The sequence below is a fragment of the Physeter macrocephalus genome, chromosome 12, assembly GCF_002837175.3.
Source record: "Physeter macrocephalus isolate SW-GA chromosome 12, ASM283717v5, whole genome shotgun sequence".
NCBI classification, from domain to species: domain Eukaryota; kingdom Metazoa; phylum Chordata; class Mammalia; order Artiodactyla; family Physeteridae; genus Physeter; species Physeter macrocephalus.
In genome coordinates this window covers 73,575,909-73,589,896 of record NC_041225.1, presented here as the reverse complement: position 1 = coordinate 73,589,896, position 13,988 = coordinate 73,575,909, and the positions used below count along the sequence as shown (strand labels likewise).

The 13,988-nt window shown below is 32.2% G+C and overlaps 2 protein-coding genes across 7 annotated transcripts in view; one reads left to right on the top strand and one right to left on the bottom strand.

Annotated features, from left to right (window-relative positions):
* Window positions 1-11,154, top strand: part of FANCL (FA complementation group L) — a 79,094-nt gene extending 67,940 nt beyond the window's left edge. For all 4 annotated transcript variants that reach the window (XM_007126737.4, XM_007126738.4, XM_055089190.1 and 1 more), the window contains 7 exons: window positions 4,476-4,626; window positions 7,124-7,207; window positions 7,704-7,749; window positions 7,825-7,906; window positions 8,779-8,895; window positions 10,236-10,307; window positions 10,609-11,154. In XM_007126737.4, the coding sequence (XP_007126799.1) occupies window positions 4,476-4,626; window positions 7,124-7,207; window positions 7,704-7,749; window positions 7,825-7,906; window positions 8,779-8,895; window positions 10,236-10,307; window positions 10,609-10,644 (588 nt within the window). In that variant the 3' untranslated portion in view covers window positions 10,645-11,154. The remainder of the gene's footprint in view (window positions 1-4,475; window positions 4,627-7,123; window positions 7,208-7,703; window positions 7,750-7,824; window positions 7,907-8,778; window positions 8,896-10,235; window positions 10,308-10,608) is intronic.
* VRK2 (VRK serine/threonine kinase 2) overlaps window positions 10,685-13,988 on the bottom strand; it is a 94,525-nt gene continuing 91,221 nt past the window's right edge. For all 3 annotated transcript variants that reach the window (XM_028496664.2, XM_007126740.4, XM_007126741.4), the window contains exon 13: window positions 10,685-11,057. In XM_028496664.2, coding sequence (XP_028352465.1) covers window positions 10,713-11,057 — 345 coding nt within the window. In that variant the 3' untranslated portion in view covers window positions 10,685-10,712. The remainder of the gene's footprint in view (window positions 11,058-13,988) is intronic.

The following is a 13,988-nucleotide window of genomic DNA, read 5'->3' as shown; positions in this document are numbered from 1 at the left end:
TCTGCCCATTTTTTTATTGCATTGTTGATTTTCTGATATTGAGTTATATGAGCTGTTTGTATATTTTGGAAATTAAGTCCTTGTTGGTCAAATCACTTGCAAATATTTTCTCTGACTCTGTAGGTTGTCTTTTTGTTTTGTTTATGGTTTCCTTTGCTGTACAAAAGCTTGTTAAGTTTGATTAGGTCCCATTTGTTTATTTTTGCTTTTATTTCTGCTGCCTTGGGAGACTGATGATGACTTTTAGGATTTGAAATTCACTTTTTCTGTAATTATCAACTGACTTCTAGTTTCAGGGTGGTTGTTTCATGGGTTTTTTGTTTTTTATTTTGCTGTCATTTTCTTTTTAAAATACATACCTTTTCTGTTTAAAATACAGAGTTAGCATTTTCAGCAGAGCTATATGTTTAGGGTTTTATTTACATTCAAGCATACAAGAAATGGACAATGTGTTTGGGGGTACTTACTTTCAAATGAAAGATACCATGTGACAGCATTTTATGACTTTTTTTGGTTAACTTTTCCTTGGATTTTCAATGAAATAGGTAATTATAGATTTTAAAATATAGATATAGATGGAGAGAGAGAAAGGAGAGGGAGGGACACTACTATACTGACTTTTAAAAAGAGTTGTCTCTTCAGCAGTGTTGGGAAAATTGGATATCCATATGCAAAAAAATGAAATTAGATGCCTACCTCATACTGTATACAAAAATCAACTCAAAACTAATTAAAAACTTGAACATAAGACCTGAAACTGTAATAAAACTACTAGATGAAAACATAGGGGAAGAGCTTCTTGATATTGGTTGTGGCAGTGACCTCTTAAATATGACACTGAAAGTACAGGCAACAAAGCAAAAATAGACAAGTGGAACTACATCATACCTTTAAAAGGCTTCTGCACAGTAAAGGAAACAATCAACAAAATGAAAAAGCAGCCTATGAAATGAGAGAAAATATATCTGATAAAGGGTTAATATCCAAAACATATAAGGAACTCCTGCAACTCAACAGCAGAAAAACAAATAACCTGATTAAAAAAATGGGCAAAGAACTTGAACATACGTTTCTCCAAAGAAGACATACAAATGGCCAACCAGTATATAAAAAGATGCCATCATTAATTATCAGGGAAATACAAATCAAAACTAAAACATGGTATCATGTCATAGTTTTGATCTGTTAGGATGGCTATTATCAAAAACAAAACAAACCAACAAACACTCCCACAAAGTAGCAAGTATTGGCAAGGATGTGGAAGAATTGGAACCCTTGTACACTGTTGGTGAGAGAGTAAAATGGTGCAGCAACTATGGAAAACAGTATGGAGCATCCTCAAAAAAGTAAAGAATATAACAACCATATGATCCAGCAATCCCACTTCTGGGTATATTCCAAAAGAACTGCAATCAGAGTCTTGAAGAGATACCTGCACTCCCATGTTCATTGTAGTGTTACTCATAATAGCAAAGATATGAAAAAAAACCCAACTGTCCATCTGTTTATCTGTCATAAACAGATGAATGGGCAAAGAAAATGTGGTATATACAAGACAGCTTTAAAAAAGAAGAAAATCCTGCCATTTGCAACAATATGGATGAACCTGGAGGATATTCTGCTAAGTGAAATAAACTAGTCACAGAAGGACAAATACTGCCATGATTCTACTTATATGAAATATCTAAGTCAAACTCATAGATACAGAGAATAGTGGTTGCCAGTGGCTGGCGGGTGGGTGAAATGAGGAGTTGGTGTTCAGTGGGTACAGAGTGCTAGATGAATAAGTTCTAGAGATCTGTTGTACAGTACAGTTAACAATGCCGTAGTGTGTACTTCACAATTTATTGAGGGTAGATCTCATGTTAAGTGTTTTTAGGGGTCTCATGTTCGAGATCTTTTGTTAAGTGTTGGCTATGTCTATTACCTTGATTATGGTGATGGTATTATGGGTATATGCATATGCCCAAACTCATCAACTTGCACATTAAATATGTGCAGTTCTTTGTATATCAATTATACCTCAATAAAGCTGTTAAAAATGCCAACATACTGTCCACCAATTGGTTTATTATGTTTGTATCTAGTGATTAATGACCTTTATTGTAAGCAAAGAAATTACTGTATTAGACTTACATAGTACAAAAGTCAATTTAGTTACAATAGGGGGCTATGTCTAAAGGAAGAAAATTCAGTGAGAAGGTTGTTTTAGTAATCTGCTTAAATCTATGCTTAGATTCCTGGCTTGGGCAATAGGGCAAGTAGTAGCCCCTTTCACTAACAAAAAAAACAGCGGGAAAGGAATTTTTCTTTGGGAAGATGATGAGATCAGTTTGGAGCCATCCAATCAATTATGGTGTGTGTCTTAGCCATATAGATGTTACCTATATAGAAATGGCTGAGTAGTTTTGGAGTTCTCCATCTGGCTTAAACAAATTTGGGAATGATCATAGGGAACATGGTTACTGACGCTTGGAGTAGTAAATAAACCCACAGAAAGTATTTCAATTTACTTTATGTAAACATATCTGTGTATACATATTAAACAATATTAATTGTAAGCCATGGGAAAGAACTGTGGTTTTAATCACTAACGATAACATAAAACATAATTTGCAAAGTACTTGTAAATAATGGTGACCAAATAGAATGCTGGTCATCAGTGATTATTTTCTTATGTCAAATAGTTTAGTTCAATTTACTTAAACAAATATTTATTGAACAGCTCTTGGAACTTGTGTTGCTTTTATGACGTGGTAGTATCACAAAGACAAAACATCACTTTGAGAAGAACTGCACTTAAAACAGTTTATTGTAAACCAGGAAATTATAGTATCAGGTTTGCAGAATACAAAAATCAGCTTAATCACAATGTAAATAATGGGCTTTAGGGGAATATGACTAGAGGGGAAAAAAATGCAGTTAGAATGTTGGTTTGAATGGTTTTAAGAGAGGGACTGATCTGTTCAGGTTTATATTTTAAATAGGGTACTCTGCCGGAAGGTTGCTGAAGTCAAGGATGGCAAGTCTGAATATGGAAATAAGAATAGGGGATTATTTTCATAATATATAATAATACTAGGATTAATAGAGTTATCAAGAAATATGTTAAATATGGACTTAAGTCTTATGTTAACTTACAGAATTTATTAGGTATCAGAGGAAATCTACAAGGACCAAAGCTGGTTTCTTATTTGGGTATGTAAAGAGCCGGTGGTGCATTCAGTGAAAGAGGAAATAAAGTGCAGCTCACAGTTTAAAAAAAAAAAAAAAAAAACTTGGGTATTTAGTTTTCTGATTTTTGGATTCTGGCATCTAAACTTGTGGATAAGTATGGTATACTAGAAGAGAATAGTCTACCCTCAGTATACTAGTAATAAAAGGTTATTTTTACACATTAAGCTCTAGTTCCTACTCTTAACTTTTTTCTGTGTATAGAAGAAGAGTTGAAACTGCTTTGGTGAATCTGAGCTATGAATCCATCTACGTGTACACCCCGACTGAAGTGATGAGATGAAATGGGTTTTCCTTAAGTACATAAGTACAAAATACATGTTTAAGGAAGTGAGTTCTTTCTTTTCATCTTACTCAGGGTGTATCATATTCTTGAATTGCTGGCTTGTATCACTTATTTTGGATGAATACATTTGATATGAGCCAACAGTTTTTCAGTGACTTTTTTATATGTTTTGCTTATTTGAAACAGTAAATAAAATCCTTAATTCTTTTTAAAACTGTTTTAGTTTTGATGGCTTTTTATATAAAATATTTAGTAAATAGTTGTATCTTTTAACCATACCACATTATAAGAAACTCTTGACTTTATGAATTGATTTTTAAAATCAGTGATGGCTTTAGTTCTTGTCATTTAGTGAAAATGTATTTAATTCCCATAAAGGATTAATGCCTGAAATACTGAATTCAGAGATTGGCTAAAAATTTAACATCAAAAGAAATCCTGTTTGTAATTTCTGTTGAATTCTTTAAAAGTGTGTAAAACCTTTTCATACTCTTTGTCTAATTAAGTCTGCAAAGTTATTTATTAACGGTGTGTAAAAGTAATTTAATCAAATTACAAATAGCACTACATTTAACTTGATAACAGCGAAAATAAAAATATTTTCATACTAAAATTGTATAGACACTATGCTAAATATATATTGTATACGTTAATAGTAATTATTAATACAAGGTATACCTTTCCATACATATAGTACAAAATGCATCATAATAAATATAGTTTTTAAAAAGCAGTTCTTTTTTGATAAGTGCACAGTCCAGTGACAATCAGAAAAGAATTCTGTTAATACTAATAGTGGTGAAGATACGAAGCAGGGAGAGTTGACTGTTGTTTACTAGAGTCTAGTTTTAGCTGAAACAGCTTAAAACTTGTAAATTGAGTTGTATCCTCAGTGAAAGATAATCCACTATTGATAGTGTCATACAGCTTATTCAGCTTTCGTCTCTTTTCACAGAGCTCCTTAATAAGCATTCATAGTCAGTTTTTGGCAGCACTGGAATCACTGAAGGCGTTCTGGGATGTTATGGATGAAATTGATGAGAAGACTTGGGTACTTGAGCCGGAAAAACCTACAAGGAGTGCTACAGCACGCAGAATTGCATTAGGTAGAGTAAAAGAGGATTAAGGAGGTTTTTTGTAAAGGTGTTTGATTGTATTTTGTATTACTTAGGAAAATGAATCTAAGATGACATTGGACTCTTAGATGACTTTTTTTTGTATGAAGTCAACTATTAAAACTTTGGGAGATGAACTATGATTTCTTTTATTACTATATTTAAATGTAAATATTTCAAGTAGAAAGGGCAAGTACTGAGGTGACATTGGACTCTTAGATGACTTTTTTTTGTATGAAGTCAACTATTAAAACTTTGGGAGATGAACTATGATTTCATTACTATATTTAAATGTAAATATTTCAAGTAGAAAGGGCAAGTACTGAGGTGTTTCATTACAACAGGTGATGATCTAATCCATGGAAGTAGCATTCAGAGATAGTGTTTAATTAGCTTTCAATTAGCACAGAAATTGTGGAGTAGATTTTTCAAAACTTCTATTACTTAGGAAAAAAACTGTGTTAGAAATAATGAAGTCTTCATTCGTGAAACTAGACAAGTACGAACAAGTTTGGGAGTATTTTTTATTTTTATTTTTTTGTGGTACGCGGGCCTCTCACTGTTGTGGCCTCTCCCGTTGCGGAGCACAGGCTCCAGACGCACAGGCTCCGCGGCATGTGGGATCCTCCCGGACCGGGGCACAAACCCGTGTCCCCTGCATCGGCAGGCGGATTCTCAACCACTGCGCCACCAGGGAAGCCCTGGGAGTATTTTCTGACAGAAATATAGAGGAGGGTAAAAGAACCTGAAGTGGGCCATGCATGCCATTGAAGAGTAAAAAGAAAGCTTTACAAAATAATAACTGAATATATTTTAAGTATTTAATTTACTATAAATATATGAAAATAAGATGTGGAATAACCATAAATATCATCCTGGAAATATTACCGTATTCTCTTTAGTATGAGATGATTGTTTTATGTATTCTCATTATGAGCAAGCAATACATGAAGTCAATTTTAAAGCTCAACTTCTCAAGATTTTAGATGTTTTAAACTATATTTCAGTTCACAGTAAATACTATATAGTTATGAAGGATATTTTGATGTGAATCATATCCGAATTAGTAGTTTCTACCCAGGCATAATAGATTATCTGGGGGGAAAAGTGACATGTTACTATGAGAAGAGGAAAGTATAATTGTGCAGCAGTATTGTTACTTACCAAGTTTGAAAAAGTCTTAACAGTATTTAATTTGGAATAATTAACCAAGTTATGGTATATTTGTGAACAAGTAGATATTAAAATGAAAATATTTTCTTCAAAGAAGTGTAATTTATTATCTTAATGGCCCCATTAAAATAATTATTTCTCTTAGGTTATGATTAAATATACTTATTTCTCATTGTCCAGTGTGAACAACCTGGTATTTATTCACTCTCCCTATATTTACCTTTTAGCTCCTTTTTTTCTCTTCAGGCATTGATTTGCCCTTTTAGGACCAAGTTTTCAGCAAATTAATCAAAAGATTAGTTAATACGACCATTGTTAAGTGAAAGTACTTTCTGGAGCCATTAGGTGACACTGCTAAAGGCTAACATGGAATATGTGTTCATGTAAAAAATGCATTAACCAATGAAATTATAAATTTTTGTAATTTTGTTTTTCTTTTTGAATTACTTGGACTTACTTTTTTATTTTACTTGATTACCTCTTTTTGCTAGATCTGTAATAATTGTATTTATATTGTTGCCAGCCTTAGCCAGAGGATTATGCTATAGTGTATAGAATTTATCAAGACATTTTTACCATAAAAATGAAATCCAAATTAACCTTAAACAGCCACACTATGTACCTTCAAAAACAATAAAATTTCTGAAATTTGTACATACTCTAGTACAGTTAAAATTTATACAAGAATTTAGTGCCAAGTAGAAATAGCTTTTCCTTAGATTCTGTAAAATTGTTTTTGTTATTAAATGAACAGTTAACAAAAATTTAATATGAATTGACCCCTTTGTTAACTTATCCAGGAAAGCTTCACAGGGAGATAAAGATTTCAGAAAATGTTTTTATAAAACTCAAATCTTAAACATTTATTTTTACCATTTATTGTATTTTTAGTCTTTTATGTTTGTTCTATTACTTTTCAAGAATATTATGGTATTTAGATTATTTCTTAAACTTGTGACTTGTAATTTTTATATATTAAAGATTTTTATCACTCCATAGAAAATTTTTATTCAAACTTTAATGGAATACTGACCAGAATGCGTATCTAAATTAATTATATTAACTTATGGATTGGCTCTGTTTTTTGAAACTTGGGATCCCCAAATCTTTAGTCATGATCAAAATTTTCAAATTACTTCTTTTTGTTAAATTATGAATTAGTAGTATATTTACCTTTATAAAAAACTATATATATATAATACAATTAGTTAATCTTTCCTTGGGTATACAATGAAATAAGTACCCAGACAAATACTCCTTTATTTTTTGTTTCATTATCTGTTCTACTTCTAAAAGCTTTAATATTTTATTCTAGGGAATAATGCTTCAATAAATATAGAGGTAGACCCCAGGCATCCTACTATGCTTCCTGAGTGCTGTTTTCTTGGAGCTGACCATGGTATGAGATCTCAGGTTTAAATGTTTTTTAAAAGAATTATAAAATATTTGTCTACCACTGTAATTAAATATTATTCTAACATTAATATATTAATGGTAAACATCTTAAATGAAAATGTCTCATTGTGAACTGTGTACTTCTGTGTTTTTTAAATATATAATATATATGATTTAGATTTTCTAATCACGTACTTAGGAAGCAAATCCTATAATTAACAAATATGTATATTTCGAAGTTGCTAATAGATTAGATCTTAAAAGTTTTCAATAAGAGTAAAAAACTTTGTAACTGCATGATGATAGATGTTAACTAAACTTGTAATAGTTTTGCAATATATACATATACCAAATCACTATGTTGTACACCTAAATCTGTAATAGTGTTATCAGTTATAGCTCAATAAAAAGAGACAAATTCTGTACCAAATGTGACTTTACAAAATGAGAGCAGCAAACCCTAAATTATTAAACTTTTTTTTTTTTTTTAATGTTTGAAGTGGTAAAACCCCTGGGAATTAGGCTGAGCAGAAACATACATTTGTGGTAGGTATCTTTGCAATATAATTGTTACTTTTCTATGATTTTACAAATTTAATAAGTTTTTTTTCATGTTTTCAGGGATCCAGAAAATAGTCTGTTACAAAATTTGAAAGATGTTTTAGAAATTGATTTTCCAGCTCGTGCTATCCTGGAAAAATCTGTAAGTCTTATCAGTGCTTTGATATTCCAAATAGTGTTGCATAATGAAAGTCAAATGTTCTTTTAGGCACCAGAGAAAAATGAGGCTGAAAGGGAAGGAATTGGAAGAATATTATAACAGACTTCTGAACTGCAAGCAGCAGTTGCATCAAAGAACTTGTTAACCTTTGATTGGTGGTTATAAGTGTACTTTTTTCATGGTCATTGTAGCAGTAATTAATGACATCTTTATTATTAAAAATAGGGGAAAGGGCCAATGTAGCTAATGAGATGTTTGGTTTTTCTATACTATCTGCTTATGGATGACTGAAATAAAGTTCTAATTAGCTTGAAACAAGTGTTTGTGAAGGTTGGCAGCATAGTTTTTCAAAATTGAATAGACACTACTACACTGCAAAAATAAACTAAGAATTGATTTTTGACAAAGCTGCTAAGAATGTAGACTACTAAAGTGGTGGGGATGTTTTTGTCTTTTTCCTTTAGTTGCAGAATTTTGAAGTTTAGTATAATCACCGGCTAATGTCAGTTCCTGTCTTTGCATACTGCAGTGGCATTATACTGATGTACATAGTGGGAATATTACTTAAGCCCGAAACATCTTGTGAGCCAAAAGTAGAATCTGTTTTTTAGTATATGTATATTATTTATTGGATGAAAAAGAGAAGCCCTCTCTTACAGATAGCTTTTCTAAGGTGTTAAATAGTGATGTGACTGTATTTTCTGTAACATAGCAATATAGTTACCTTTATAAAAATTTTATAAAAATTTAATAGTATCTAATACCATATTATTCATTCTTTTTTATTTCACCTTGTGTATTCTTATAAATATTTTCCCCCCACCCCATCCCCCAATATTTCTTTTCTTTTGAAGGATTTTTCTATGGATTGTGGAATTTGTTATGCCTATCAACTTGATGGTGCCATTCCTGATCAAGTGTGTGATAATTCACAGTGTGGACAGCCTTTCCATCAAATATGTTTATATGAGGTAAAAATAAAAATATCAGTAAGACTAACAGCATAGGAAATATGCATATTTAAAATCTAAACAATCTAAAATCTGTTTAGTCAATAGTGATCTTTTATTGCCATTATCTCCTTTAACAGTTCATTCCAAATGTGTATTTCATTTCTTCGTGGTTACTAATGAATTTATAAATGTCCTAAAGTATCCAAGAAGTGGGAAAATGTATCTAGAATATATTCACGGACTGTTTATTGATGCATAACAAATTAAACTGATGGAACATTGGAATCTTTCTGTAAATATCTCATGTAACCACAATGCAAACTCTGTAAACTCATCCAACTAGGAGTAATGGTGGCAATAAGGTGAAAGGGAGCTAGTACTGTAGAGTACCTGTTACTTTTTCAGGCTATATTTAAGTATAGAATAAATGTAATAATCCTACTTTTGATATTGAGAAGAATGCATTTTATGATCTAAATAACTCACAACACTCTTAGTCAATGACACTTTATTTACTCTATATATAATACATGTGAAGTCTGCTTTCCTTCCTGTCTGCAGTCACTTGCTCTCTAGCATTCATCTTAGGGCACAGTGGACATATGACAACTGTATGTGCATCTATATACAAAATGACTTGCAGTTGTATAGTGCTTTCAGTTTTTAAAAACTTCCTTAATATTACCTCCTGATTTTTGTGATTAGAGAGCAGCTGGTGCTAGCTGCAGTTTAACAGTGGAGAATTTAGGTAGAGATGTCAATTTACCTTATATAAAATCATAAAATACTAGGTCTAATTATAGAGATACTCTTAAGGGAACATGTGCTTTCTTTTGTAATAATGAAAATTCATTTAATTTTTAAAAATGGATTGCCTCCTGCTTGTAATTAATGGATTGAGAATTAACCCTACTATTGGTGATTAAGATCAGAATTAAGCCCTAAATTTTAAAGAGCCTACGATATCTTTTATATAGCAGGAGTTCTTAATTTGTGATTAATGGATTTAGGGAGGGTCTGTGAACCCCATGGACTTATTTTTGTGTACATCTGTTTTGGGGTAGAGAAGGTGCATACTTTTTATCAGATTCTTAAAGGGGCCTATAATTTGCTTATAAATCTGTGGTATAGACCTTGAATCCATACTGGTTTCCCCTTGTTAGTCAGCATTTTAGTAGTTTGGTATTGGCTCAGGAGATGTTCCTCTTACTCTTGCAAAAGAAAATTAAGAAGGCAAATCATCTGGCATAAAAATATAATGCACTCAAAAAGAAAAAAATATTTATTTGGAGTACCTGTAATATGTAATCATGTTGACACTGCTCCCTTTCTTTTTCTTCTCTTTTTAAAATCTTCAGTGGTTGAGAGGACTACTGACTAGTAGACAGAGTTTTAACGTCATATTTGGTGAATGTCCATATTGTAGTAAGGTAAGCAAATTATTAATCACATTTCATAAAATGTGCCTAGCTTTTAGTAATATGCTTTAGAAGATAGCTGTATAGTATATCAGCTTATATAAAATTTTTGGAAACATCTGTCAATCTATGTATTTAAAAAAAATTTCTAAGATAAATTGTCCCTAGTAACATTAATTTTCAGATTTCTCCTTTGATCAAAAAAAAGTTAACCCCTTTTCTAGATTTCCTAGGTGATCTGAACCTTAAAAAAGTATTTTCCAAACTCTATCATTACACCATCTCTAATATAAAGCATTCCTCTTTTTATAAGCCACTTACCTTGAAAATGTCTGGGAGAAAAGCCTGAAATAAGAATGCAACATTTCTGTGAAGAACTGGAAACTTAAATTATCAAAAGGATTTTATTTGGTATCTTTAGAGAAAATATAAAGCAAGACATACTAATATCAAAAGAAGAAGAATGGTGAAGCCATAATAATATACATCTGCCTTTATCTCTTCACTAAGAGTAAACTGGGAAATTGTAAGCCAAAATCCTGTAGAACTGTCTAATTCTGTGACCTCCATACCAGTTGTAGAAGTGTACGTGTACCAAGATGGAGAGCTTGACTTGTTGAACATATCTAGACTGGTAAAATCTTGATGGGGTTCATAAAATGAATTGGGGAACTGTATACAGCTGGATTTTTGTGGAGAACTTTTTACTCCATTCAGAAATTCTTGAGTCTCACGATATTTTTGTCTTCTCCTTGTGCTTTCCTATGAGAAAATACATATGTGTTTGTTAGGTTTGAGTTATCCAAGTGTTTATTTTGTGTACTCTATAAGAATGCTAAATAAAATTTGTTACACAAGATCAAGTTTTTGTGTGCTTATTTTTCCTGAGAAGTTATTTTTAGGTTCTTGATTTTAAGCGTTTATAATAAAGTACTTACCAGCATCAAACGACCACATCTGGTTAAACCAAGAAGTAGCCTATTTCTTAAATAATTTATAATCTAAAAATAGGATAAAATATGAAAAATGAATTTTTTGGCAAGAAAAACAGGCTTAATCTTATGGGGATAAGACAGTAATAATTAGAAGGCTTTTTGGTCAGTAATAAAGATACTAGAAGCACTGGAGCAAGATGGTGGTGCAAGTGCTGTGCACCCACAGACTGGCCTTAGCCAGTGGCCTGCCCCCTGTAGCCTCCTGCCGGAGCACCAGAGATTGACATCTTCCCATAACAGACCTCGAGAAGACAGCTGGTAAAAATCTTTATTTGTCCAGAAGCTGATCTAAGAAAAGATGCTCACCCTAATCTCCTAAGCAAAAAGGAATCAAGCAGTTTATACAAATTACAGTTTCACTGTGTCAAGAGAGATGTCTTAAAGGCTCTTTAGCTTTTCCATTAAAAAGAAATAAATTATTGAGATAACTGTAAACTACTCTTTACTGCCTGAGAGCTAACAAAGTCACACGAATGCAATTTTCTTAAAGTTCTGTCAGCTTAATTCACTAAAGGCAAAATGAGTTAATGGTTACTCCAGTAGGCCCATAAAGCACTGTTCTTCCACAAAGAAAAAGAAATACACCATCAAATCATATTTCTAAAGGCTGAGAGCCACAGGTAAGCTAACCTAAGCTGCATTTACATATAAGTTACATGTAGAAGTGGATGATCTAGTTAATCCCCGTCTAGGTGAGACTAGAAGTCAAACTACTAAAATTTCAAGATAGAATCATCTCTTGTGTGACCTAAATACCTTATCTCTCTTTAAGCAACAACAAATGATGTCAGATGGGAAGGCACTCATCAAAGGATTTAACCACCAGCTGTCTTCAGTTTACTGAGAGCTCTGATTGGGAGAGACAGTCTGGCTAGGGTTGGAAAACTGGCTCATTGGCGAGCTGCCTGTTTGTGAGTAAAGTTTTACTGGTACATAGCCCTACTGACCACCATTGCCTTGCATTAAGCAAGGGACAGCAAAGAGGCAGCAGCTCACATCCTCCTTACTAGAAAACATCAGTCTTAGTAATTAGCAGAGAACTACTAGACAAAAACAGCAAGGTTAGATCACACAAACCAATGGGATCTAACTGATATTTATAGAGCACTCCACCGCAAAACAGAAGAGTACGCGTTCTTTTCGATCGCAATTGGAATATTCACCAAGATAGACCATATCCTGGGGGTTATGAAATAAACCTTAACAATTACAAAATTATACAAAGCATGTTCTCAGATAATAATATGAATTAGAAATCAGTAAGAGAAAATCTTTAAACATTTGGAAATTAGACAATAATTTCACACTCCTAATAACCAAGACATCAAAAGAAGTCTCATGGGAAAGTACAAAATTAAAATACAATATATAAGGATTTATGGGATGCAGTTAAAATGGGACTTAGTAGGTCATTTATAGCATTCAATGCTTATATTAGAAAAAAAGAGGTTTCAAATCAGTAGCCTAATCTTCCACCTGAAATAGAAAAAGAAAAGGAAAATACACCTAAATCAAGATGAAGGAAAGAAATAACAGGAAAATCTTCAAACATCTGAAAATTTTAAAAAACTCCTGAATGGGTCAGAGACCCAAGAGAAACTTAAAAATATACTGAACTGAATGAAAATGAAAACGTATAGAAATATATGGGACATGGCTAACACAGTGTTAGAAGGAAAATCTCTAATACTAAATACTTATATTAAAAAAGAAGTCTCAATTCAATAATTGAGGCTTGTTTCTACCTCAAGCAACTAGAAAAAGAGAAAATAAATACATAGCAGAATGAAGGAAATAAAAATAAGAGCAGAAATCAATGACAAAACAAAAATAGAGAAAACTCAAAAGCTGGCTATGTGACACTTGAAAATTACATGGAATTCAAATTTCAGTGCCATAAATGTTCTGCTGGAACTCAGCTGTACTCATTTGTTTACCTATTGTATATGATGCTTTTGCACTACAATGCATAGTTGAACAAAAGAGACCATATGACTTGTAAAACCTAAATATTTACTGTCTGGCTCTTTATAGGAAAGTCTGTCCACTCTTGAAATAGATAATCTGAATAGTCTTAGTAAAGAACTTGAATTCATCGTTAAAAAAGGAAAAGAAACCTCTAGGCCCAGACGGTTTCACTGGAGAATTCTCTACAACATTTAAAAAGAAACACTAATTCTATTCAATCTCTTCCAGAAATTAGAAGATGTCTCAACTGATTTTATGAAGCATTACCTGATTCCAAAACCAGAAAAAGACAATAAAATAAAAACTACAGACCAACAGTCTTAGAGATGTAAAAGTCGTCAACAAAATACTACAAACTGAATCCAATGACAAATGAAAAGAATAATATGCCATGACCAAGTGGGGTTGATTCAAGGAATGTAAGAGTGTTTCAGTATTCATACATTAATCAATGTCATCCACCACAGTAACAGTATAAAGGTGAAAAATCATATGGTCATATTAAAAGATATAAAAAAGCATTTGACAATATTCAATACCCATTCATAATAACTCTCAATACACTAGAAATGGAGGGGAACTTCAACTTGATAAAGAACATCTACCAAAAATCCACAGTTAACATCATACTAAATGGTGAAAGGCAAAAAAATGGAAGAAACTCATATGTTCTTCAACACTACATCCATACCTCAGAATACTACCTAGCAATAAAAAGGAATGAACTATC